This window comes from Haemaphysalis longicornis, unplaced genomic scaffold (assembly GCF_048455015.1).
Source record: "Haemaphysalis longicornis isolate Haplotype H1 unplaced genomic scaffold, Haemaphysalis longicornis Haplotype H1 scaffold_2, whole genome shotgun sequence".
Classification (NCBI taxonomy): Eukaryota; Metazoa; Arthropoda; class Arachnida; order Ixodida; family Ixodidae; genus Haemaphysalis; species Haemaphysalis longicornis.
The window spans coordinates 259,929,453-259,957,446 of NW_027526295.1; the positions used below are offsets into that span (position 1 = coordinate 259,929,453).

The 27,994-nt window shown below is 48.5% G+C and overlaps 1 protein-coding gene across 1 annotated transcript; it reads right to left on the reverse strand.

Annotated features, from left to right (window-relative positions):
• Window positions 1–23: 23 nt before the first annotated feature.
• Window positions 24–27,990, reverse strand: Zn72d (Zinc-finger protein 72D). Its single transcript, XM_077700336.1, has 14 exons — window positions 27,851–27,990; window positions 21,457–21,628; window positions 19,493–20,419; window positions 17,008–17,154; window positions 15,207–15,500; window positions 9,179–9,333; window positions 8,932–9,003; window positions 8,681–8,846; window positions 7,937–8,081; window positions 4,527–4,612; window positions 3,906–4,001; window positions 1,092–1,203; window positions 784–1,014; window positions 24–709 (listed from the first exon to the last, which is right to left on the reverse strand). The coding sequence occupies exons 1-14, from the start codon at window positions 27,898–27,900 to the stop codon at window positions 624–626; spliced, it is 2,739 nt and encodes a 912-aa protein (XP_077556462.1). The 5' UTR covers window positions 27,901–27,990; the 3' UTR covers window positions 24–623.
• Window positions 27,991–27,994: the final 4 nt, after the last annotated feature.

Below are 27,994 nucleotides of genomic sequence, written 5' to 3' on the forward strand. Positions count from 1 at the left end.
TACAAGATCCACAAGACGCAGTATCCACAATGGCAAATCTTTATTCGTGCCCAGCACATCTTCCAAACACACCATCCATGAATTGCCACACTGAAAGGGCCACAAGAGGTCTTTTTCTTCGCACCGAAAAAAAAAAAGGAAACGGTTCCCTCCAAAGTCATGTAATTTCATTAGATGTTCTAACAAGGTCAGACACAGTAACAAAAGCAAAATGGAAACAAATGCAAAGTACCCAGCCCGGTGCACTGTCTTACTAACAAACGGCACATGACCCCAATGTTGTGGCAGCATTGCCGGTCTGACATTTGCTCCCAATTTCATTCAACAGCCGGTGTCAATATTAAAAAAAAAAAAAAAAAAAGGGCATGAAAACAAACGGGGGTGAGGGAACCGAGCAGCTCTGTCAGACTAAGTGTTGCCCGCCATCTTGGAGAGAAGCACAGACACCAGAAGGGGGAAAAAAAAAAGTGCTACAAGCGGTTGTTCCCCACTAGCAGTGATGACGGGGGTTTCTGGGACTGTTAAATACTGTGCTAGTGGTGAAGTGCAAATGGGGGCACTGATGGGGCAGCCGTTGCTCCTCCTCCTCCTCATCCTCCAGCCAGCAGGAACTGTGGCCAGCATCAAGCCTTGGCCGCCGGCGGTTCAGTCTTTGCAGCAGCCGCCGGTGGCGTTGCCTCGTCCTTCTTGTCCTTCTTGCCGTCAGCACCTGGGGGGGGAGAAGAGCAGGAGCTCAGCCTCCCCCTCTGCCGGGGCAGGCGGCGCCCTTCGCAGCCTGCTCACCCTCGTGGTCGGCGGCCTCGCCGTCCCGCCTGCGCTTGCGGTTCAGCAGGTTGCGGGCAAACTTTGGGGGCGGCAGGGGGTCCATGCCCAGCACCTTGTGGATCTGGCGGAAGGCCACCAGGCGCAGAGCGTGCTGGGCGCTGGCCGTGATGTCCTCCCGGGCCTGGTCCGTCAGGCCGGCCAGGGCGTCCACGGGCTCCCGCTCGCACGGGTCCAGCAGGCCGGGGCTCCCTGCGAGGGAGGCAGGGGAGTCAGCTACGCCCACGGGGCGTCCGCCCGCCCACCCCCACCGTGTCCCCGCCACCCACCAGGCAGCAGGAGGCCCCCAGCCACAGCCTCCAGGACTCGGCGCAGGGCATCGCCCGGCGCCAGTGGCTGGCTCGCACTGCTTAACACTTTCTCCACCAGCAGCTCCAGCGCCTGCAGCAGAGAACAGGCACGTGTGTGAGCCCAGCACCAAGGCCAGGCAACCAACCAGTGGGGCACCGCGTCAAGTGGCACCACCACTAACGCATGAGCACTCCCATGAGCAAGATCAAATACCAGGCACGGGCTAGAACGCTGCAAGCTGCCCATCCCGCTATTGCAGGGGTTCTCAAGCATGTTGGTCCCGGGGAACCCTGCTAAGTTCCATTAAGTGTCAAGGAACACCCCCCCCCCCCCCCCCCCCCGCCGTTTTTCATTCCGTTCATGCTACATTAACACGCAATAAATTCAAAAGCAAGCACGGGTATCGTTTTTCCCCCCGTCGACTTTACGCGAATGCGTACGCAAGCGGCACCTATCTCCAAACAGCAGAAATGCGCATGGGGGTAATATAAGGCCGAGATTCAAGTGCAATAGTTTAACCACGTGGCCAGATTTCGGAGTCTGGCTGGCTACAAGCTGCTGGCGAGATTTATTGCGCAGCTCGCGCGTTTCTGTTACGCGCCGAGATGTGCTTACTGACACTCAGGCGTGAGTAATGGAGGTTCCTTAGATCGATCGCACCTCAAGTTCACCATATAAGACCTTGCGACTGCGGAACCAGGGAAAATTTATCAGTGGCTCGCGGAACCCTGAGGAGGGGCCTGCGGAACCCCTAGGTTCCGCGGAACCCACTTTGAGAAACCATGCGCTATTGGAATGACAGCATCGATCAAGAACATCTAGACATTACATCACCAAATGAGGGCTCAAGTTTCCTGCTTTTTGCGCAATGTGGATGGCTTGAAAAGTGCTGCGGCAAAAATTTGATTAATTGTGGTTCCACTTTCGAGGCCTAGTGGGAACAAATTTATGTTGCACTGATTGCTCTTGACTCTGTTGGTTCACCTCCAGGTGCTTTTTTTGGCCTGCACAGGTGCATTACATCTTCTGTTCCCTCGGACCTTGGTTGTACTTTACGCAGCTCATGTTTTGCCCTGCTAGGTGCAAGTTCTTTCAAGCCGACATTTTTTCCTTCAGACTTCTTCGTTTGTTTACTACCGTGTATGTGTGCCACTGTTCACAACACATTTGAGACTTATCACACTAGTGCAAACAGTGCAAAGATGACGGATTTAGAAAGCATAATGAACCAGCACCCCATTGTCCAACTGACAGCCCATTGGCAATATCTATTTATTAGTTGTTTATTGAAAGTAAAATGTGAATAAAAAGGTTTGCTCAAGGGGGCACATCCCACAGCCGATTGCTCTATTGGGATGTGGACACCAGCTAGAAGATTCTAGTTTATTGTGTCCACACAACAAACATGCTGCCGCTTTACACTCTGGAGAAATGCCTCCCAAGCCTCAGATAGACAGGCTTTACTGTAATGTAATGATCCCATTGTGCGACTTGTCTGGCTCTGACAACACCAGCTGTACATCCTCTGCACTGTGCTATTCTCGTTGCCTCGACTAGAAATTCAGAAAATGGCATTTGTAGTGAATTCAAATCAAAACTTACCAGTTAAAAAAATACTGCAAACACCAGATCAGTCCATTACTGTGTTATGTGCAGAAGATGCCTGCTTTTGCTCACCCTCTTTTGACCCTTTGAGCTCCTCCTGTTAACATCTACATGCAAATCTGCTGATCTGCAATTCATTGGAGAAAGATTTAGGCAGGCTAGCTCGGTTAAGGGGGCTCACTGGTCTTAAACCAAAAAAGTTTATTTTTGCAGTTATGATGATGAAAATTGGGGGACATATGTAGTTTTTCATTCTGATTGTAGATATAAAATTTGTTTTTGAGTAAAAAGATTATATTCAGATTTATTTGTATTTTTATATTCGATTTTTTGACAGCCTTTGTAAAAAAACTGCTGGAGGGATGCAGCTAAACAGGGTACCAGTGAACTGTGCACAAATCAAGGAGTGCAATAAGACTAACATTATCGTTCTATCTGGTCTGTAGCAGAAGTTACAACCATTTGAAATTTGGGCTTCAAAGATGGCAACCAGAAAAACCGGTTTTCCCTTCCAACCCCAAACTTCAAATGGTTGTAACTTCTGCTACAGAGCAGATAGAACGGTAATGTTAGTCTTATTGCACTCCTTGATTTGTGCACAATTCACTGGTACCCTGTTTAGCTGCATCCCTCCAGCAGTTTTTTTACAAAGGCTGTCAAAAAATCGAATATAAAAATACAAATAAATTTGAATATAATCTTTTTACTCAAAAACAAATTTTATATCTACAATAAGAATGAAAAACTACATATGTCCCCCAATTTTCATCATCATAACTGCAAAAATAAACTTTTTGATCAAAGACCAGTGAGCCCCTTAACTGGAATAACTTGAAGCCCAAAGATACTGCCATGAATGAGCTGTGCTTGCCTGCAAAAAGGTTTTTGAGGACCCTGTGACCTAGCGTCACCCAAAGTGCCCCAGGGGGTTGAAACAGACTACAATTCCACTAACCGGCTAAGCTTTCGGCCATGGCCAAGGAAAAAGATGCAGCTAAGCTGATTATGGGTTTAACGTACTGAAGCTACACCTAGGCTTGGGGGCGTGCCGTAGTGGAGAGCCCCGGATTAATTCTGACCACCTGGGGGGTCAAACTGTTCGCCCCCATGGCCAGGATCGAGCCCACATCCTTGGGCTCAGCCACACTACGCCCTGCAAACCAGCGCAAGAGCAGGGGGAGACTCACCCACGAGTGGAGGGTGCTCCAGGTGGGCACGCGGTTGCAGAGGTCCCTCAGGATGCGGATGACCATGACACAGGACTGCAGGCCGCTTGCCCTAGCCTGTGGGAGACGGCAAGCGCGCACCAAGGCCAAGCCCCCCGCCCAGGACGGCCCCAGGTCAGGCCGGCAGTCGAGCGCCCGCCCCAAGCACCCCACAGAGAACAGGAGAAGCAGAAAAGACTACGCCGGCTGTTCCGGTGGTCCCCCCCACTCTGCCCCGCTACCACTACTGGGCTGCACTCGCCCCCAACCCCCTCCCCAAGTATGAAGCAGGCACACAAACCCCACCAGCCCTCCCTCCCTCCCTCTCGTTGCAGTTGACCCACCCCCCCTGGCAGCAGACAGCCAGCCCCGTCCCCACATGCCCTTTGTGCACAAGCGACAAGACGTGTCATCAGGTGTCCAACTTTCCAGCCCCATGTTTTTTCTTTCTTTCTTTTCATCGTTTTCTTTTTTTCCTTCTCTATCTTCTCTACGCTTAGGCCCGACATTGTTCAAGGCAGCGCTAGCACATATGGAAACAGAAACAGGGTGGTGCCCCATGCGGGGTGCATGTAAGACATAAGGCTGAAAAGGTTTCCCAACCTGGAACCACTTGGCATGGCGCAAGGCGGCTAGAGCGTCCAGGCATTTCTGCCTGTCCAGAACATCCGGCGGGTCTTTTACACTGGCTAGAAACCAGACGGCAAAAAAGGAGGGAGAGAGAGGGGCCCACGAGGGGCACAGACAGTTAGTCGCCTCACGGCCGGGTGTTTGACCGCACGGGGGCGGCGGTCAAAAATCCTTCCAGGCTACACAAAGAGAGACACTGCCCAGAACCAATTCGCTGCTACGGGACACACGCCCTGGCAGACCCGCCCTTTTCCATCCGTCATTCGCCAGCTGGTTGCTATGGTCACCCCAACCCACCCCGGCAGGCATGCATGCTCCCCCAAAAGGGGAGGGAGCAAGACCACCCCAAACACTCAGAAGCAGCAACGCACGTCTACAGTCAAACCTCGTTACATTGAACAGTCCCAGGTTCAAGGATGCGTTCAACATGGTCTAAATACACTGCACAGGGAAACTTCAATTGAACGAACTTCTGAGCACACGCACACACAGAAAGAAAAGTTCACACACACAAGCGTTCACTAACCAAAATCAGCAGACATTGGTAAGTTTCAGAGGTTCGAAATGTATGCGTCACTTTTAAACGAAATTGCCAACTATCCCACTAATTGTTCACATTTAGCAGCTTCCAAAAAATGGGTCAACTTCAACATTGGTGCATTTATCTGGACTATATGTATAAGCTGCCTGCACATGTACAGGCCCTGTGCTGCACATTCCTGTCATGACTGCCCACTAAACAATGACAAACCTTTGCCCCACTGTCCACTGCAAAATGCTCGAAATCCAGTTATTGCAGATTTTGCCGAAGAAAATGGAGCCAACACACCGCTCTGGCTGAAGCCCACTACAGATATGTGGCGAACGCTGTGTGCCAGTCAATAGAACTAGACGTACCTTAGCCACGACCCAAACTGGCATGGAAAAATGCTCTGCATGCCACCCAGAATTTTGAATCTTGGTGCGAAAGCCGAGAAGCATTCCTTTAGAGCTACCCTGGAAATCCAAGATATCCACTGAAAACGCATCACGGTTGGTTCAGCACACACAATAGCAAAAATATGGCTGATAGCAAATTGGAACCAATACTTAGCATATCCAAAGTAAAAACAAAACAAACAAACAAAAAAAGCCATACACGCTGCAGCTATGGAAGAGGGCAAACAATCTACAGCTATGATAAATGACACCGCTTAAAAAAAAAAAGTTGACAAGATGAAGCCCAGACAACGCCGTCGCTGTAAGAAGCCTTGTTGTAGTTTCATTTTGACATGCATGCTAGCTTCAGTTTTAACAAAATTAATCTGCAAAAACTCATGAGTGGGAATATTCAGGTGAGCATTCTTTCCAGGGGCCTATCGCTGCGCATACAACTCTACATACGTCTGCTTTTGAGGCCTTTTATTGAATCCATATGACAAGGGCAATATTGAAGCCATATACCTAAGACGCATCATGTCGCGTTACAGATGACAGATTTCTGAGAGGAGTGCAAGAAGGCTTATGCAGTGAAAACCGCTCCAGTAGCTGTGAAGTCTATCAAACCCTGCAGTAGCTGGACAAAAACACGCAAAACGGAAATGGAGCTCCATGCAACTCCGCTCATCACCACTGCCTGAAAAGAGTGCAGCATAAGGCCACGTAGGCTCTTCAAAAGCTTCCTTCCTGCATTCGATACATGACATGACGCACTGCAGCCGACTAACACAAGTCTGATTAAGCAGCTGTGTTTGTAGAATGGCTACTGCCTGCAAAAAGCTTGCTCGATTGAACCTATTTTTCATGCGGTGCCACTCTAACTACAGGGCAGCGTCTTTTCGCTTCCTTTTCTTGTTATTTCGCTTAATCTTCGCTTTGTTTAGAAAGACTTGCACCAACTAGCCCAGCTTGCAATACTTCTGCTGCATTAGATGCAATGCCATGTTGGCCAAGGACTTGTTCAATTACCTGGAATGTTCGTTCAAGTGAAGTTTTCTGTATGTATAGAGGTACACTAAAAAATATCGATATAATACCTGCAAACCCCATCAAACGTCAAAAATAGAGAAAAGGCCTCGCAATGCATTAGGGACACACTGTATGCCATCGCAGTGGATAGGCCTCACTTGCACCAAGCTCTGCAGTGACAAAGGCCTGCTTCCTTCAGTACAGCTATGTGAACCCCAAGGGGAACCCATAGTAGTGCCTTATGGGGAGACAAGGATATTAAAGGAGTACTGACACAAAATTTCAAAGATCACGTAACCACGTAGAAAGCTTCCTTTGCATATTTGTGAAGTTACCCATGAGGAAGTTCAAACCGTAACCGTTCAGTAGAACATATTTTAAATCAATTTTAATCTTTTCGCACACGAGAAAGCTCATAACAGATACCCTTTCGACGTCAGCATCAGCATGACACCTTGTCACCTTGTGCGCCTTGCCTCAAACTGCCGACAGCAGGGCTCCCATGATGTAGCCAAGGTGGCCTGCTGCTGCTGCAGCGCGCTGCTCCGCCTTGTGCAAGACGTCAGTTTTTGGGACTGACGTCATATGCTGCCCAGGCGTGCGCAACCACTGCCAGTCTCACGCGCCCATCCAGACCACCGCCGAGAACAGCTACATCATGGCAACTGCCTCAGTGCTCGCTTCACCGAAACTGACACGGATAAACGAAGCTATCAGTAATTATTTACACTGTGTTCGACCATCTAATGTGCCATTCTATGATTAGTGGGCTGGTAAGCACCCATAGCAGAGAAAAGAACGTAACACAAATATTTCGTGCCAGTACTTCTTTAAAGCCAAGGCGATTATTTTTGCACCAAATCCGACCAAGCTGGGCACACAACTACAGCCAACCATGACAAATCCAAAACAAGCCAATTTTTAAAATTCACGAGATTTTTTCAAACTCTTCGGCAGTTGCAAATACAATGAGAAAAATATCACATATTTTTGGAAGCCTAACAAATGTGCACATGCCAAAAAATTTACAGTGTCATTTTAGCTGTCATAATCAGCTATATTTGTGTGCAATAACTGGTGAAACATGATGCATAAATAACACCGCAAGTGGCTTTCAATTGCCACAACCCCCCCAACGAGGCAATGACACCCTTGAAATTGAAAACCTGCTCCACCGCTTGCAGAGTTTCAAACTTAAAACACCAGAAACCTCACATGGTCCCGAGGCGCAAAGTCGCAACAATGGCCCCCGCGTGGCGTACAGTGGGCGCCCAGGCCCCTCCCACAGGCTCACGGCACACGTTATCGTGCCATTTGGGCAGCAGAGGGGAAAGTGCCAACAACTCCCCAACCGACCACCGGCTGGCCCGTTCGACATAGCGAGGCTGGACTGTATGAGGTGTGGAGGATGAAGCGGGCCCCGGGGGACCCCGTACCGTTGGTGGCGGCCTCTCCATCCCGCACAACAGGAGACGTCAGGGTTACCCAGACCGTAACCTTGGGATCCGAGTTGTTGCTCACGGACACCGCAGCGTCCTGGGGGCTGGCGCGTACTTCGTACTTGTCGTCGGGGGAGACCGCCTGCACACCACACAACCCCTGCCTCAGCCAACATCCCCGTGCACAGATCACATCCTTCAGAACCTCACCCCCCACACCCTGCATTCCACCAAACTGCAGCACTACTAAGTCTGCTTGATAAGTGCTCACACAATGGGCAGGGCAGTTCTCCTCGTCCCAAGTTTAGAGAGCTGTTCCACAGAACTGAGACATCTTTATGCGGAATAAATACCAAACCAAACTTCCAGTCAGGTGTTCCAGTCAAGAGATTTCCATTTACCGAGACGCCACTGCAAAACAGCTCTGATGCACAACTGACAAAGCAATGCCATGCTTAATGTATAAATGTACAGGGTAGCATTTGTGCTACTCCGTGGTGAACGTCCATAGTTTAAATGTTGTCCCAGATATGGACCAATGTGCTGCCCGTAACGTTAGTAGTGAAAATGTAGGCTCCAAGGCAGTACAGCGGCTTCCTTACCACCTAGGAGCCCACTGGACGCATGACCATGTTATCAGTGTAAAAACAGATGCCCAAACAAAAATTGCGCCTACACAAAGCCCAAGCAAACTTGGCGCCACGACAAAACGGGAGAGAGGCTGTCGTCCCCGCCCCTTACCGCCAGGTGCTTGGGCAGCAGCGCAGCGACCCGTGCAAGCAGGGTGCGGCCGGGCTTCTCAGAGCACATCACCACCAGGCCCACGGTCAGGTCACCTGCCAGCAGGAGGCCCTTGGCCAGCACACCCACACGCATCACGCCCTTCAGCAGACGCTCCTCCTTCTTCCTGCAGGTGGGGAGAAGAGAGCACTCCACTCAAGGCCTGCGGGCACGTCCGAGAAGAAGAAGAAAAAAGGAGAGGGACCACAGACCCCTCCTCTGGCTTCTTTGCGGCAGCGGCGGCATCCTCGGCTGGCTTCTCCGCCTCCGGCTTGGGCTCAGTGCTGCACATATAGAGTAGAGAGGGCAGCGTCAGGGCCTGGCACAAGTGCTCTCTGATTTGCCTGCTCCCAAGCAGCTCCGCATTTTATTTGCCCATAGAATGCCTGTGGTAGGAGCCCCTTGGGACAGGCAAGTAAGAGGGACCAACAGCAATGCCACCACTGCAGGTGCACCTACGTTTCAGCCAGGGAGTCGGAGACCAGCTTGAGGGCCTTCTCCGTGTTGGTGACCATGCGCTGCACCTGCCCGAGGTCCTCCTCCTTCGGGTAGATCATTGAGTGCTTGGCCATCACGTGCCGGTCGTCCACCGAGTCGGGCCGCCGAGGCATGGGCTGCGTCAACAGTCAGAGCACACCGCTGCACGAGACCGGCCTGGCCAAGTGGACAACCAAACCATTGCTAACAGTGTTGTCCACACAAGGACACAACAAGGCCAGCCAGCATCCAGCAACAAAAAGGCAGTGAAATAGGTTTTGAACACGGCAAGTACTGAAGTCCAACAACCCTGCATTACCAACAGTCGCCTATGCTCATGGATGCAGTTGAAAAGCGAGGTTTGTGGCACACGTCACAGCAGTGTGTGGAGGCAGCCACCTTGCTATATATACACAGTATTTACACGATTGCAGGTTGACCCTTTTTGCCAAGTTTGACAATCCAATGTTGGGGGGTTGACTTAGAATCGAAATCAAACTTTTTGCCGCTTCTAACGGCAAGAGAAATGAGAAATCAGGGGTGCTACGAGCTGGGGAAAGCGTAACACCCTAATTTCTATGGTTATGGCCGAACCGTAGCGTTTACCACTGCATACATACTGGCATCAATAAAGGTGATGCAGACTTTGAAAGTTAGCATTCCCGATCTGCGCCCTTGGTCCACCGTACCTACAGCGGCTAACCTTTCACCAGCGCGTTCAGAAGTGTACTGAACGTGATATGATTAGGCCAATGTCAGCGCCGTGATTTGATTTAAGGGATTCAGTAATACTCATTTTTTTTATTAGATGAACAAAACGCTTCTTGAGTGCGAGTAACGTACTCGCGCATCAAAGAAAATCGCGAGCGGCCGCTTCTGTCAGCCGCCATGTTGTTTGTTTTGATATCGCGCAGGTGCGGCAGTGGCCGCTGCTGGTAGCTTCGATGGTTGTCATCCCGCAGTGAATGTGTTCTCATGATTGGGAATAAAGTTTCCCGCTCAGCCCACAGTGCATGATTATTCTGTGTGCTTATACAAAAGCTTTTCTTTTTTAACATCTACTGCGTGCACCACAAGCGTACGGTTCTTGTGGGAGCATCGATCATTGATGGAAGAGCCGCCCCGCCATATGGGGTGAATTGGTAGTTGACGGAAGAGCTTCTCTTTGTGATACGATTTTCTAGGCGGCCACATGCTTGGGTCACTTTTGTTGCCGCCTGTCATGAGTGCCCTGGTGCCGAAGCACTCTCTCGGTGCTCAATCACAGCAGCGTTCAAACGGGCTGCTTTCTGTGCTAGGGTCAACCTACATTCAAGACAACTTACAATCGTGTAAATACGGTAATTTAGGGGTGCGCAAATACTCAACTAGCATATCACGAATGGAATATCTACTAAACGATTTTTCAAATAGTCCAGTGAATTTTCGTAATGTGTCCACTTCTGCAAAAGCAAGAGATATCGGCCTACGCAAACACACTTCTGGTGCACCGTCTGCTCGGCAGGTTTCATACAAATTGCGCTTTTAATGAGCGCGCCTTGAAGAGGCTGTAAATGTTATCCTGCTGCACGATGTAATTTGCAACTGCAGCGATAAGATCTTTTCTTCGTGCCGCCGCCGTCGCTCTGGCCACCATTTTGAATACCGAGGCACTGTCTAGCTGTTGCCTATGATTGCAGTATAGCAAATCTGGCGCAAGCCATTCTTCAAATGCATATCATGCATGCTCTGGATTCTTGAAGTATCGTCTCATAGTGGTTCAGCAACTGGACTGCAGCAAGTGAGAGTTGAAAAGTGTGTTCTTCGGGTTGAAAAAGAATGCCATGGCTACTAAACATGCAAAGTAGCTCCTGTTCTGCACAAAATCCTATGAAAAGTCCAGGCCGGTAAAAAAAATTGATATTCCATATTTAATTCGACACTCCGATTTTTTCATCCAAATTCGATTCGAAAGTTCGGTATTCGGTATTCAACACACCTAACATAATTGTGATGCTCTGCGACTTTTGCTGAAAGGCTTCAAAATCGTTGCAAGTGCGTACTATACAGAAAACAAATCTGCAGTCTTTGAACTACCAACCCGATGGTGCAATGTGCCACAAGTGCAGAGGAAGGTGTTGAAGCCAACCTTTGAATCTATCGTTGGCAAGGTAACAACACTCACTGCGGCTGACACAAAGATTCTTTCAATTTTGTGTGTTCTGCTGATGAGCCCCCGGGTGGTGAGGGTTGTCGTTGGACTAGTCTTTGGTTAGACTGTCCTTGTCTGCAGACCATTCATGATAGGTAAATTGAGGATGCCCACCTGATATCAGATTATGAAGGTAGAAAAAAGTGAGTAGACTGCACCACTGGAGAAGCGTGAAGCTTCGTCATAAAAAGTGAAATCGAAGCCCCCCGTCAGCTAGCCATAGAAATGCAACAAAGTACAGTTGAACCTCGTTATAAGAGACACTGATGTAAGAGACAAATGGGTATAAGAGACACTATTCACCCACATGGTTGGCTGCCCTATCTTTCCCATTAAATTGACCTCTTTTATAACAGACATTGGATGTAGAAGACAGTTGGTTATAAGAGACAAGTCATCCTTGAACTTTAATCAACAATCTCGCTTGTAACAGACATTTCAACTTCAGATGCAGTGCCACCAGTCACTAATTGCAGTTGCTTCCATCCTGGAAGCACAGGTGGACAACAGACACCTGCAGTCACTATTTATTATAACTTAAGCAAACACAAAGTGGTTCACTCAGCTATGAAATGACGATGAGAAGCCCTGCCAATGGAAATGCAACTTACAGAAGTGGTTGAAGCTTACTGCCGTCCATTGAATGGAGCGCAATCGCACATGCGGGCTCTCCCACTCGCGTAGCTCCCAATCAAGAAGCACTGCAGATGTTGAGTCCTGCAAGCGTAATGAATAGCCTGAGCACACAGCGGAAGAAGCTGTGCGCTCTGGCTATTGATCAGGCTTGTGAACTCAACATCTACAATTCACCTTCCACAAACAGTGAAAGGAAAAAAAGCTTGTAGAATCGGTTGTAAAAAACAGTGTAAATACAGTCATGAAGCAAACAAAGTTTCATAAATTCTTGGGCCAAACATTAATTAGAATGAATCTTTTTCAACATGCTGTAGCGTTCTTTTGAGCTTATTTTAGTCATACGGTGCCCACATTGAACTATGGGTTGATCAGTTGGTAAAAACATGGCACCCTGCTTATAAGAGACATCTCATATAAGAGACAGAAATTGCTCCCCGGTACGTGTCTCTTATAAAGGGGTTCAACTGTACTCGCCACAACAAACCGTTTGTCTGGCTTGCTCTCGCTTCAACGAAATTTTCGATGACTTGGGCTGGACTTGAACAATTAATTTACAATAAAATAAGCATAGCGCCAGCTATCTGTAACTTCTTATACACTCAGGACGCTTAGTTTTACCGAAAACATGCGCGGTGCGCCCCCACTGCCACCCAAAACAAAAAATTACTCATAGGTGGACACCACTGTTTGCTGGTGATAACGATGTGGCTGGCTATCTATGCGCAAGGCACAGCACCGGTTCGCCAAGCTGGAGCTATAGCCAATCCATATCCAGTTGAAAAAATTGCGCGAATGTGCTCTGCTGCTGGCACAGCACCGTCATGTATGTGTTGTGAGCAGTTGACCTTGCAGTTTCCCTTCTACAATTCCTCAAAGTCAAAAGCAAAAATAATGTTTTCATGTTTAGTCTTGATCAAGCATCGTCCTATCTTAGTAGTGAGCGCGCGGTTGCTTTAAAGGGACACTGAAGTGAATTTGTCAAGCTCCCGTTTTTGCTTGCACTGCGTAGACTGGCTCAAATTAGCACACTTTTCATCGTTTATCCGGCTGACAAATAGGTAATTATTTTACAAAGCGCGAAAGAAGAAAAACTACCATGCGCGGTTTGCGGCGGCCGCACCAACTAAGGCTGTGACGTTGGGAGGAGGGACGCCGTGATTGGACGATGCCCAAGGTTAGCAATCACACAAGTTTCGGTTTCGGTTTCGGTTCTGTAAAACATAACCGATGGCGTTGTTAGATGGTCATTCTCAATATCTCAGTAATCATCGTACCGCGCTTCTGCCATGTTGTCGGCTGTAAAATGCACAAGATAAGCCTCCCAGGACAGCTTGTAGTCGTAGCATTCACTAGCCGAGACCTACGCAGTGCATGAACGCCCTCCGCGTACCCGCAGACGCCCAAATGTCATGCGCTTTTCCCCCATATTTGGAGCTTGCCTCCCTCATGCCTGTATTGTAAAAAGCGTGTTCGCACCAGGCCAAGGGTCTGTTCATTCTGGCCTGTGCCCACTGCCTGCAAGCAGTCGGTGCTTATGGCAACAGCACGCCAACGAGAACTCGCTAGCGCGCCAGTGCCAGCCTGCGCGCGTTTTGTGAACTAATTCGTGTAGCCATGAACGTTGCAGCCCAAAAAAAGGTGAACTCAATATGGAAAACATCGGTGGAAAACAAAAAAGTTGACTTACAAAAAAAAAAAAAAAAAAAAAAAAAAAAAGCACGTACTTGCGGGGATTTGAACTCGTGACTTGCAAAACATTCGCGGCGACATACCTAGCGCCCCAAACCACTGAGCCACGGAGCGGGACGCGCAGGGCTTGCTAATATAGGGTATATATTGTATAACCGGTTTACACTTTTATTTAGTTTTGGCATTTCAAGCAGCTTAGGTGACTATTTGTTGTACTGCGATCGTGCAGTAAGCGTCGCCCGAGTTTCCACAGTAGCTCACGTCTAGCAATTGCATTTCGTAGACGGAAAAGCGTTCGCAGATGCGTAGTCGTGCTGCTGACCGCTGTGCTTGTTCGCCCAGCGCAAAAAAGTGCTTCCCGCGCCCTAGTTTTACGCTGTACGGTAAAAATATCAGTTGATTTTATTTCCTTAGTACCTATATTGACTTCGCTGACTCTTCTCCCGCCTTCAAGAGGCCTTATATTTTCCTACTGGCGTACCAGTCAGCGAAGCGTCGCATGTGAGCTTGTGCAGCGCTTGTGTGAAGCAACCTTGACTTGGAGCTAGATACAGTGTACAAACAAACCAAGTAAAGAAAGGCACATTCTTCCATTCACAAACGTGTCCTGGCTTCGTTTCAACTAAGCGAACGAATTACGACCAAGAAATTTTTTTTTAACCTCCTTGATTGAGTTGACCCGCCGGCAGCCGGCGGACGAAACGCTGGGCCGACTGACTCTGTCGGCCGGGGAGCCGTGCAGTAGCGCAGCCGTGGCGCAGCCAATCGCCAGCTCATCCCCTCCTGACGTCACACGAAAACGCCACAGAAAATGGGCGAGCGTAAAGAGAGGAGGACAGCATTTTCGAATTAGTTTTTCTACTAAATAAAATCGCGTAAACACGCCTAGAGTGGTCGAAACATGGCCTGGGGACTCCGAACTACAATTTGCGCTAGTAATTCCGCAATGTTTACATATCACTTCGGTGTCCCTTTAAATGCTAGCGCGTGTGGCTTGCCCGCCAAGGTCAGTGGCTGCGTGCCTAGTCGGAGGATAAAATAACGGCACCGTTCCTGCCACAAGCGAGAGAGGGGCTTCCAACCGTCTAGCAGCTATCTGCAAGTACTCAGCTCGGTGGAAACGTCTTGTTGTACAGCAATTGGCAACATGCTTTGCGCCTACATTTCTTCACCTCTCACCTCCTCCTTAGTATCGCGCTCTTTGTGTGCTGGTAAAAAAAAGAACCATTGGTATGCTCATTATCTGAATAAACACGACGTTACTGCGCGTCACTCCTTTTTCTAAACATTATATTATGCTTCCAATGATGCGGAAATATCGGGGGTCATTTTTCTTGCCCTTCCGTGCGTGTTGGGGCAGATTTCACCTCAACGAATTTTCGCTTCAACGAAATTTTTTGCACGTTCCGTCAATTTCGTTGTTGCGGGATTCGACTGTAGCCGCCTTACTTAGAGCCCCTGTGAACGCTGTGAAGAAAAAAGGCCCGCGCTCACCATGGGTCCCGGGGGTCCTCCACCCATCATGGGCCCCGGGGGCCCCCACGGCGGCATGGGCCCCATGGGCCCCCGGCCAAAGTAGCGGCAGCGGTCCATCTCGTCCTCGAAGCGGCGCCGCTCCTCCCAGTAGAGCCGCTCCTCCTCCTCCATCATGCGCATCTCGGCCCTCCAGCGGTCCTCCTCGCGCTTCCAAAAGTCCTCCTTGAGCTGCCGCCGGAGGCGCTCCTCCTGCAGCTTGCGCTGCCGCAGGCTCGGCTTGATGTCCACCACCAGGTCGGGGTTCACTTTTTTCTGCACGGGGGGAGAGAGGGGTAGCGACGTCAACAAAGGAAGCAGCAAATGCGTGCGCAGGGGGGCCACCAGATGATGATGATTTCAGGTTTAATGGCGCAAGGCCGACAAAGGCAAAGAGCGCTATGACGATCGTGAATGAGATGAGAAAGATTTGTAATAAAGGCACTAGATTAAAAATTTTCTAAGAAAAATGGTGTATAGGGCCATGTTAAAACATAATGAGTATACTAAGAGAAAGGGTGCCTATATAGGGTCACATTAAAACACAGTGAATGCAGGCACCTAAGGTGTAAAGCCTCAGGTCCCGCCATTGTTTTGCAACATGTCATGAGCACAAGTGAGGTTACGGGCAGTAAGATATGTGTTTTGGAAAATCTACGTCTGAAACGTAGCTAAAAACTTTTTTGTAAGAGAACATGGGATGGTCTGCAAGAAATAATGAAGGGCGCAAGGGAATATTATATGTGTAAACTTTATTAAAGTGACGTTTCCTTTCAATGTTGCACATCTTGCATTCAATAAGCACATGAAGGACAGATAGCTGCCCTCCACATCGATGACACCGTGGCTTGTTTGTGTCAGCCAACAAATATGAATGTGTGATGTGTGTGTGGCCGATTCTAAGTCTGCATAAGGCCACTTCTATTGATCTAGCATGTTTCTCAGAAGGAGGTTTTTCAATTTTAGGTTTAATGACATGTAATTTGTTGCTTATGTCTTTATCCCACTGTTGTTGCCAGTGCTCTCGCAGCTTCCTCCTCACATAAGGTTTGAGGTCTTGATATGGAACCAGCTTAATATCTATGCTTTCACGAAGGGCAGCAGCTGCAGCACTTTGGTCAGCGGCTTCATTTCCAGCAATGCCACAGTGGCCCGGAACCCAGCACACTGTGACAGCAAGCTTGAGACTATAAGCCGTTTACAGAGCTCTTAGAACAGCATTAAAAGTTGGGTTTTCACTAGCCTTCAGAGATGAAAGCTTTGTAACAACACTCAGTGAGTCTGTGTATATAATTGAGCTCTTAATTTTGTTTTGGAGAATGTTGTTCAAAGCTAGCAGGATACCATATGCCTCTGCAGTAAATATGCTAGTGTTCTTGTTCATTGTTTTGGACAAAGTGAATATGGGGCCAATTGCAGCACAAGACGCCGCTGCAGAAGTCTTCGAGGCATCTGTGTAGAATTCAGCTGCCTTGTATTTGTCCCTGAGTGACAGAAAGTGCTGAGTAATAACAAAGTTTGGCACATTTTTCTTTTGCAGTTCTCTGAAAGACATGTCACACTGAATTGGGCAAATGTCCCATGGAGCAACCAACTCATGAATGGAGGTGCAGTAAACTTCAGCAAGAGGAACTTGTAGGTCCTTTGAGAGGCGTGACACTGCCAAAGGGAAGGGTGGTGCTATGGATGGTCAATTTTCAAAGTTTATTATTAGTGTTATTTTTCATAATTTCGTTCAAAGGGTGTTCCTTCATAGCAGGGGGGCCACCAGAAACCCACCCACCTTATACTGGAGCCGATGGCGGCGGCCCTTCATGTGCATCTCCTTGGCGTTGGGGTCATTGAAGCGGCACTCGCACAGCTTGCACTGGAAGCTGATCACCTTGCCCTCGTCGTTGCGCATCTCCTCAATGTAGTCCTGGCCCACGGGCTGCACACCAACACAACAGGGCTACACACGCGGGCACTCCGTACGTGCACAGCCACTTGTCCCTTCGCAGGCCCACCACCACGTTCTTTTCTTTTCTCACAAGCAGAAAACAAAATGGCAAAAAGACTCAATACTTGCGGCAACATCGAATACCCAAGCTTTACTTTGAAAATGCAACACATTTCCACAACCCGGGTGCGCAAGAAATCTAAATGCCTCGGAGAAAAATTCATGCAACTCAGAGCCAGCTGTAGCTAGCTTTGCAGTTTTACTTCTCACTCACTTCAACATGTGTCCAGAGTAAGGTCTCCAAGGCCATAACACTGCCTACTTTTCCTTTACACAATCTGGTTCACCAATACCGCTACTGTTATGAACTGAGTGCACTACTGTGTGTGTTGACCATGGTTCAACAGTGCACAACACCACTCGCCGTCTGACTTTCCCACGGAGGCTCAGCCCCCACACAGAGATCCTTGCAGGTCTGTACATGCCTTGCCGCGCTGATGACCTCAAAATGGTGGCACAGCATAACCCAAGAACCCTTCTTGCACGTGTGCCGGCTTGATGCGGCAGCTATTTGCAGTGTCCAACTCATGGCCCCATGACTCAGGGGGAGTACTTTTGCTGGTGTGCATGTGTGAGAGAGACTCTGGTTCAAAGTTTGTCGAGGCACATTTTAACACTGCAGTGCTCGTCTATGCTAGCCCATTACATGCTTCTGATGCACTGATATAACCTTTTGACATTGAATAGCACCATATACCGAACTGTGGCTTCAGCAAGGTTATGACACCCAGAAATCAGCTGAAAGCCTCTTGGCACATTAATACCAAAGAAAGAACATGCCTTACTCTTCACTTTGTGGACAGCTATGTATTAGGCATACATCAAGTAAGGTATAGGTACCCCAGTAGCTTACAGTGAACTTTGTGGTATGCTAAGTAAAAAAAAAACGGTGCTTCTGCCATCTAAAAGCCTGCACATTAACCTCCAATGAGCCAGGAAGACATCCCAGATGCACCAAATGACAGGGCAAAGGTCTATGAGGTCCCCAAGCAGGGACAGCAAGGACTATGCTGCTGGTGCAGTCTGGAAATCACGTCTTTGTACATTTTAAGCGGGCACACGGGTCTTTAGGAGCGAAAAATTGCTCAAAAAAGCATTTTTTTAGGTATCACTTTTCTCTTGATTTGCAGTTTTTTCTCCGAAAATTCCGTACGTGGAACAGTACCAGGTACTCATAAAAGCCATAGAGGCCCGATTTCAACAAAGAAAAAATTTTCCCATAATTCCCCACTTTTTCGCCACGAGTGGTATTGCAGCTAGGACAATCATTTCTTTTGCACTGTGAAGCTGAATGTGTAAAACATGCGATATGGGAAGCAGATTTCACATTTTGTGTTTTAGCAGTTGTTTAATTAGCGTTACTTTTAATTGGTTAGCACCCAGAAATTAGAATTGATGTAAACAAGTATGTGATTGCAAAAAAAAAAAAAAAAAATGCTTCCCACATTTTATTTTCCACAACCTCTGGTATGTATTCTGCCTTGATGGTAATATTTTGTTGAATAGCCATTTCCTATTGTTCTAAAGAAAAAAGTTAATTAACTTGGGAACTAGTTACCTCACATCAAACTGATTAGATATTTGAAATCAGCTAAAAAAAACTGAACAAGCCCATGAAGTTTCGACAAAATTGGTTGGAAAGCAAAAAAAAAGTTTTAAGAACAGTGTGCCCTAAGAGCTGTTTTTTCAAAAGTGCTTTTTATGAGTTCATTATTCACAGAAAAGATAGCATGGCAACCACTGGGTAGATTTTGACCCTGACTGTTTTATTCCAATCTTGGGTCTTCATGTAACATAGTTATTTTTTTGCAATATTGTGTGCCTATTGTCTTACTGAGTACAAGTGAAAATATTGTTCTCTAAAAAGGAATAAAGGGTGCAAAAAAAAATTTAAGACTGTCATACCCTGTAGTGTTCTTTCGACTACAATTGAAAAGTATTCAGAACTTCCTACTATGCGTCAATACGTTTCTAGGCTTTCCAAGCAAGCAACATGCAAGCCTCTGTAACACAAGAACTACTGAAGGTATCGTCATGAAATTTTAAATTTCACCATTTGGAGTGTTTTTCCAGTGTGCCTAGCAAATTCCGTTACTCTATGCCCAAAAACAGGTTCACTCAAATTTCCACCTCCCCTTATGGAACAACCCTCATGAAGCATGGTCCAACAACCAGAGTGTTACAAGTGCTACTGGACATGTTGTAGTCAGCCGAGCTGACGGGCTTTGCACATGCACCATTTCACTAACTCCGAAAGACTGCCACCCACCTCGGCGCCCTTGTCGTCCTTGAGGGCGTCGGCGGCGCCATCCTCGACGGCCTCGGCAGCCTCTGCAGAGGCAGCGGCAGGCTTGGCGGCTGTGGCGGCAGCTCCCGCTGCTCCATCAGCACCCTGGGAGGCCGTGGTGGTGGTGGTGCTGGGGGCGCTGGCCGCCTTGGTGGTGGTGGTGGTGCCCGTGGCGGCGATCACCACGGGCTCCGTGGAAGGGATGGGCTTGCCCAGCTTGGTGTGCAGCTTGACCACCTTCTGGTGCTTGGCCCCCCGGATGTGGGCCGCGTAGGCGTCCGAGCCCGTGCAGGTGACGTCGCAGAGCTCGCAGCGCAGGGCCGTGCCCCCGCGGGGCAGCGGGGGCGTTCCGGCCGTGCCGTTGCTCTTCAGGGCCGCCTCCTTCTTCTTGTGCTTCTGGCCCTCCAGGTGCTCCTTGTAGGTCTGCGGACCCGCACACGAGATCTTGCACACCTCGCAGTAGTGCAGCTGGGGGGCCTTGGGTGGTGGCTTGGGCTTGTTCAGCTTGTTGGGGAAGGGGCCCGGCCGCTTGCTGTACGGCACGGGGCCTGGGCCGCCCGCGGGGGGACCCCCGCCCCCGCCGCTGTTCCACGACACCTTGGCGCCCCCATGGTAGCCTCCCGAGGACGAGTTCTGTGCCCCGTAGGAGCTTGAGTAGCCCGAGTAGAGGTACGTGGCCGCCGAGCCCCCAGCTGCCCCCGCGGCTGCCTGCGGGGGTCCCCCTGGCTGGCTGCCCTTGGACGGGGGCGTCCGGTAGGCCGAGGCAAAGCTGCTTTTGGCTGTTGGCTGGGCCGCGTAGCTGGAGCTGACGCTCTCGGCAGCCCCCGTGGTGGCAGCCGCACTGCCGTACGCCGTGCTCACCTGGCCCTGGCCGTAGTAGCCTCCCTGGCTGCCCTTGTCATACGAGGTCTGCACACCAATGCAGGCAGGGTAAGAACAAAGCTCCGACTCCGTAGAAAGGACAACATTCAGCCATTTTGCCCCGAGGCAAGCAAGTGCTGCAGAAGCAGGAGCTCCCTTTTCACCAACAGTTTGTTTAGCTGTTCATTCAGGGCCGTGCCAAGAACTCTTGAGGCAGGTTTAAACGAGGCCAGCATGAAGTTTTATAAGTCCAGTTGGCCAAACAGACCGTGAATGCACACTTCCCCTTTATTATCAATAGCACTGGGCCGTTTAACTATTTCCGCTGACAGTGCGCCTGAAGGCACCATTCAGTTTTGTGGTAATCAAAGCGGGCCTCCCATGCTATGCGCTACGGCAGCCACCTGTAGTGCAGCAAGTGCACAGAATGCAAGAGCTATTTCAGGCTTCCATAGAGAAAACTTGCCAAGCACTCAATTAGCCTTTACCCATCTGTCTGCCTTGTGCCCTGGTCTAAGCAGCATGCAAAACGAGATTAATGAAACTGTGCTCAAATAAAAGTTGTTAGCACAGGTGCAGTACGAGTATAAGGTATGAAAAATTTATAGCTCTCTCCCCCATATTCACTTTTCTGATTTGAAAATACCCAACATCCTCTCTGCAACATGCAAAGTTATTCAACTATAAGCATTAACCCAACAGCATTATGCCTGCCAATGTGCAAAATAGTTATGTACGATAGCATGTCAGCCAGCCTCACCACACGCACGCAGACTGTCCGCAAACATCCACCCGGGCAGCTGGAATGCCAGGCATCCTGGCGCTACTTGGCCAGTCTTGACGAACACCCTTTCCTCAACATCAGTTTCAAAGCTGCCAATTTTTGCTTATCACTTCGGCACCTTTGCACATACTTCAGGCATCACGTCCAGTACCTTGCCGTTATACTATGCAAAAACGGTGTTTACATGACATCGGAGTATTTGCAGCAGTTTGGCTGAAGCAAATTTGTTCCAGTCTGGCCGGATTATCGAGAAATTTAGTATTTTGACCCGTACAATCCTCAGTAAACACCCAGGACCCACCTGCTGCCGGGGAGCGTAGTGGAAAGCGGTGGCGGCCGCAGCAGCAGCTGCATTGTGGCCGTCGTAGGCCCCGTACGTAGGGGCTGCACGGGCCCCAAACTGCTGGGGTGAGGCCGCGTGCTGCATGGTGTATCCAGTCTGGCCCGCAGCCGCTGGGTACGTGCCTGCCGCCCTGCAGGGGGAGGAAAACACCAACACGCCTCACACACAGCACGTCGCTCACCGTCGCCCCTGTGACTTGCTGCACCTATAGCGAAAAGAAACTCAGCACAGGTCAACCTGCTAAGAGACAGGTGACAGCTCACAGCACACAGGGGCACGCCGGCACCATAGGCAGGGAAAAAAAAAAAAAGATGCCCATGGCACACCCCAGCGGCGGGTAGACGCAGGCAGCGTCAGATCCTTTTACAGTTGCAGCAGCAGAGTGCAGCAAAATCAACGAGAAACAGCAAAGCTGTGGTGTGGTAAGAAGGCTCAGTGCACTGGAACTCTTACTCTTAAAGTATTCATCCGCCGCGGTGGCTCAGTGGCTAAGGTATTGTGCTGCCAAGCACAAGGACGCGGGTTTGATTCCCGGCTGCGGCAGCCACTTTCTTGATCGAGGGAAACGATTGATTAATTGATTGTAGGGTTTAACGCGCCGACGCAACGCAGGCGATGAGGCGCGCCGTAGTGGAGGGCTCCGGATTAATTTTGACCACCTGGGGATCTTTATCGTGCGCCGAAATCTCGTACACACGGCCGTTTTTGCTTTTCGCCTCCATCAGAAAAGCGGCCGCCGCGGCCGGGAATCGAACCCGCGACCTCGTGCTCAGCAGCACAACGCCTTAGCCATGATCGAGGGAAACGCAAAAATGCCCGGTGTTCAAGATTTCAGCGCACGTTGAAGATTCCCAGGTGGTCAAAATTAATTCGGAGTCCTACGGCACACCTCATCGCCTGCGTTGCGTTGGCGGGTAAAACCATACAATCAATCAATCTTAGAATCACAACAACAATCAATCAATCTTACAATCAAAACAACAATCAATCAATCTTACAGCATTCCGTGGCACAGCTAGTCCGTCCTTGCTTACAAATGAACAACAGAAATTGGTCCAAAAGAAATTCCTAAAACAGCAGCGACTGGAACAGCAATACCTGCGACTCCGCAGAATCTAAACAATTCTGTCACCACTTTGTCAACTTGGCTTCAAAACATGCACACACCGCAGTGACGCGACTGATTTTTCAGGACTAGGGAGCTAGCAATGTTAACTATGAATGCACTAACAATATAGTGCTGCCATCTAAAAGAAAAACAAGAAAAAAAAAAACACCACCGCAAGTGGAAGCATTGGCGTAATTGTTGAGGAACAAATTAAAAGCAATTGAACAGCTGGCAAAAAGAGAGAAACCCTTTCAAGGCCCTTTCAAGGAAACATGTCAATAGTACACATACAAAAAATTATTGCTAGTGGTGTCTCAATCAGTTGCTCGAGTGCTTTTATGTCGAACAGTTTGAATAGACTGAACCTGTTCAGGAAAACACTCAAACTTTTTCCTATTAAAAGTATAACCCTTAAAAACCCAAATGCCGGCGCGAATTCTCGCAAGTGCAATTGAATGGGAAGGTTCGGACCAGGAGAATAGTTTGCCAAGAAAAATGTGTCATTTTTAAGACCCTTTCGGGGGAAAAACAAGTGGGTGGAAAGTAACGGTATTTTAGGGGAACTGCAAAATGGATTTAGGCCGGGTCGACACTTAGAAGACAATATTTTCGTAATAACCCAGACCATCGAAATTTCGGCAGCATAGGGCAGACCAACATGGCTACTGTTTCTGGACATAAAGGGAGCCTATGACAACGTAGATAGGGGATTGCTGTGGCATATACTGGAAGAAGAGGGGATTGGGTCAGAATTTGTGGGGCTGCTAAGGGCAACATACGAGGATAACAAGGCGCATATTACATGGGAAGGGCGTACAGGCACAGAGCCTGCGTACATTCGAAGAGGTTTAAAACAGGGGTGCCCCCTTTCGCCATTGCTGTTCACACTGTACATTAGAGGAATGGAAAGACGATTGGAGGAGAGTGGATTAGGCTTTGACTTGTCAAACCGAAGCAATGGAGAGTTGGTGGAGCAACGGATTCCGCGATTGATGTACGCGGACGATATAGTGTTGCTGGCAGATAATGCAGAAGACCTTCAAAAACTGGCCGACATTTGTGGTGATAAGGCAACGTACCTAGGCCTACATTTTAACCCACAGAAATCTATGGTGTTCAACGAGGAAGCTCATACAGCACCAATAAGAATTCAACAGGAAGCCATACCATTAGTACATAAGTACAAATACTTGGGGATCTGGCTTAATGAAGGAAAAGGCTACCTGAATGCCCATGAAGAACACCTCAAACTGAAAGGGAGACGAAATGCAGCAGTAATGAAACATAGAGCACTTTGGGGATACAATTAGTACGAGGTAGTGCGAGGCATCTGGAAAGGGGTAATGGTGCCGGCGCTCACGTTCTCTAATGCCGTATTATGCTTAAAGTCCGATATCCTGTCGGGACTGGAGGTTAACCAAAAGGCAGTCGGCAGATTAGCACTGGGGGCTCACAGTAAGACTACAAATGAGGCGGTACAAGGCAATATGGGTTGGGCTTCATTTGAGGCAAGGGAAGCGCAAAGTAAGATACGTTTTGAGGAGTGGCTGAGACATTTAGATGAGAAAAACTGGGCAGCCAGAGTGCACAGGTACGTGTACCTTAAAAGTGTGGACACCCAATGGCGGAAGAGGACGCGAAAGCTGGCGACTAAATATACCTTGACCGCGGCAAATAAACAAGGGGGGGGGGGGGGGGGGCAGTTAAAAAGCAAGTGAAGAAAACAGAGACGCTCATGTGGAAAGAGGATGGAAAAGAAGGGATCGCTGGGAATCTACAAAGCAGGCAAAAAAGAGATCCGGAAAGAGAACTTTTATGACACCAATAAAGGTAGTGCGTTGCTCTTTGAGGCGCGGGCTGGCTGCTTGAGAACTCGAACTTACATGAGCAAATATTCGTCCCAGGATGAGACATGTGTTGTATGTGGCAGGGATAAAGAAACAATCGACCACATAGTAATAGGATGCCAAAAGATTCAGCCGGATAGAATTGGGGGGAAAGTCCTACTTTCTGAGGCACTGGGGTTCGCAATTGATGGAAGCATTAACTGGTCAGCAGTAGGTATTACTAAGCAGCGGCTAGAGCATTGGTGGAAAAAAAAGCAGGGAAGTCGATAAAATAACATCCCAGCCAGGGGTAGCGGCAGGGCAGAATTAAAAAGAAATCCAAGTTGAGGGACTAAATTTAAATTCAAACTATTAAGGTAGGCTAGATGGCGCACGCCATCACCCCGATTCAAAGGGGAGGCCTTTAATCATCATCATCATCTGCTGTAATGTACAACTGAAAATTTTGTAAATTCACCAGTTTTGTGTCATGGCCCTCACATACAATCTTAAAAATTATGACGCACTACGATTATGAGCTTTAGCGCGCCGACGCTACACAGGCGATGAGGCGCGCCGTAGTCTAGAGCTCCAGATAATTTTGACCGCCTGGAGATTTAATGTGTGCCGAAATCTCGATCACACTGGTGCTTTCAGACGCACTTTCAATCTTCTGCAGGGAATGGAACATCGTTGAGCAAAGATGCAGCACACCAGCAAGACGGCAGCCGGTTCCAATTCATTGGTAAATGTCATGCACATGATGGGACGATTAAGGACGTTTAGCCCCACTAGGAAATGACCATTGGGAAATGCTTTCCACAATCGCTCGCTGAAGAGGCAACTGATCAGGTAAGGCCAGATGTGGAACAATACCAGGCAGGGCCAATTCAAAAAAGGTGAAGGAAGGTCAGAATGAACAGGCTGCGGGAGATTCCAGAGGTGTCGTAATGAGGCTGTTTGGGCAAGCATGGGAAAGAGCGACATCGTGCAGTCCATATCAATGGACTGCGTTACTGCGTAAATGATGCTATTAGATGACTTGCACCAGAAGTGTTCGATAAGAAGCGGGCAGTTGAAGTCCTGTAGACGTAAGCAAAGCGAAATGGTGCAGCCAGCCTTTCAAATACCCAGAAGCAGCCTTTTACCCACGGGCGAGATACCACCCTCGTGGTCATTTGGTTCCTGCAGAGGAGTGTTCTTTCCCCCTTTTCTTGACAGCCCCTAAGTTCCACGAGCCCTCTTCGGGCGCACACGCCAGAACATCCAAAGGTGGCTCAAAGCCTGCCTGGCCATTAATAAAGCTGATAACCCAACACAACATACCTAAACCTAAGACAACAGAACTAAAAAAAAAAAAAAAAAAAAGTTTGTTCCTCTTGCTGCTTGCGTTGCAGGATTTAGTACCTGCTGGGTGTTTTAATACTGCATGCTTGGTTGACTTTAACAACAAAAAGTATTTCACAGTAACAGTTCATTTCGCAGTAACAGCTCATCGTTTTAGAAGCATTGGAACTGAGCACCTTCCTCAGTGGTAAGGTGAAAAAATTGGCCACATAACTGCTCACTTCGCTGCCAAAAAAAAGGACTGTCCCCTTGAAAAACAACTGACTTGACAGCTGACCTTGCTCATGGAACACAGTTTCGAGTACCCCCTTGTTTGCTGAAGTCATTTTATACAAGCACACTCAGCATAAAGGACTAGTATATCAATTCAGATGGTTTCCTCAAGCACCGGAATAAGCAATCCGGCTTTTCCAGCATGACATCTCACACCTGACCACCCATGTGTCAAAAGGCTTCATGGATGCGTTCTCTGCTGAAAGGAATCCTCGGCAAGAAAGCAGACCACAGAAAATTAGGAGTCCAACATGGATGTTGCTGTCACAAAAGAATTTATGCACTGTGCTTGGTGTGGAAATCAATGGTGGGGCTCCTTCTGAGTGATGAAGTACATCTGCACCAGTTTCACGGTATGCAATTAAAAATGTAACCTACATGAGTCTTGCTGCAAGAGTTTGTGCACTGGCTGAGATAGGATTCCGAGAGTCATCATTATTGACATCACATGGCACCTTGCCAGAGATTAACTCTGGTATTTACTTTGCAGATATACGACAGCCGTAAAAGTGAGCTAGTGATTCATCAAAGTCAGACAGAGACTGCACCTGCCATACATCCTTGACGCAATGCATGCAATAACTTAGCAGAATGTGTTTGCCTTCCCATGGTCCAACATCAACCAGCGTGCTATTTTAATATAGTTTAGGGCCCAGACAGACAAATACACAAGGCAAACGCAGTGCTGTACTAACCACAGTTCTGGTTCAACAGCAGTTTTTTTGTCATCACTTGCAGCATTTTTTAATGAATTTAACCCCTAGGAATTCTGTTATGCAACACGAGGCTGAAATAAGGCTTCTAATAGCCTTGCTGAAGGAATCGTAACCGTAGTGAATCGGCAGCCTACACCTAAACCTTCACCGGGAGTAACAATTCAAGGTCTGGCAGCGAGACCTTGCCTGTGCCAAAACATTTCCACTCTGTTATGGAAAGCTAAAAAACAGCGGGTTTCGCAAATCATGATTCACAAAAAAAATTCCAAATTAAACAACTTTACAAAAACGTTTCAGTGAAACTAAGGAAAATGACAAACAAATGAGAAAAAAAGAAAAAAAAAAGCGATGTTCTTAGGCAGGCATTCACTGGTTCTCTCAACGACGTAGTCGAGAGGACACCATCCCATCGGAAGCAGTAGCGGTTAAAGGTTCCCACGCAATCGGCAATTACCGAATGAAATCACCAAATGGCACATACAGTCGCAAATAACCTAATTAACTTCACCAGAGGGTCGATCAACGAAAAATCCGTCGGCGTTTAGCACCGTCCCGCTGCGGTTCCCACGTACCGTGAAAACGAACGATCGCTGCGGAGCTCTGGCGCCAATTGCAGCAGAAGTATAAGCGAAAATAGAAGCGGCGCCTGCTCCTTTTTGGCCAAGTCTATCAACTATAGCACGTTATATCATACTTCACCCGTACACAAAGGATGATGGAATGAATAAAATCCGCCGAATAAAAGCAAGTGGCTAGGCTTAGCAATCCACAACGTAACGTTCCACAGAGCCCCAGCAGGCCGCTTCTCCAAGTATACAGCCACAGTAGTATAAATTTCCCAGCTGCTGCATTGGCACCAATGACTTATAAGGTAAGGAAGCATACATCTTCACGCTGAAATGGCCGTTCGTAATACAATGTGCAAAACTGTCGCCATCTTTGGAAGCGCACTTACGCTACCGGCAACTTCAGCACACTCGTAAACTTCAAAGACAGACGAAACAAACGCAGCTACCACAAATTCTCCTCATTACTAAGAGACACGGTTCCGCGAGAGTTCGTAAAAATCACGGGCTTCTTACCCATACTGTGCATTTCCAGCGGCAAAGCCGAAATAGTTGTTCGCTGCCATTGCGGACAAGCGATGAGGAGAAACACAAATGAATCAAGAAAAACAACTGAAAGAACCAATCATCGCGTCAGCGGCAGCTTACGTTTATAGAGGC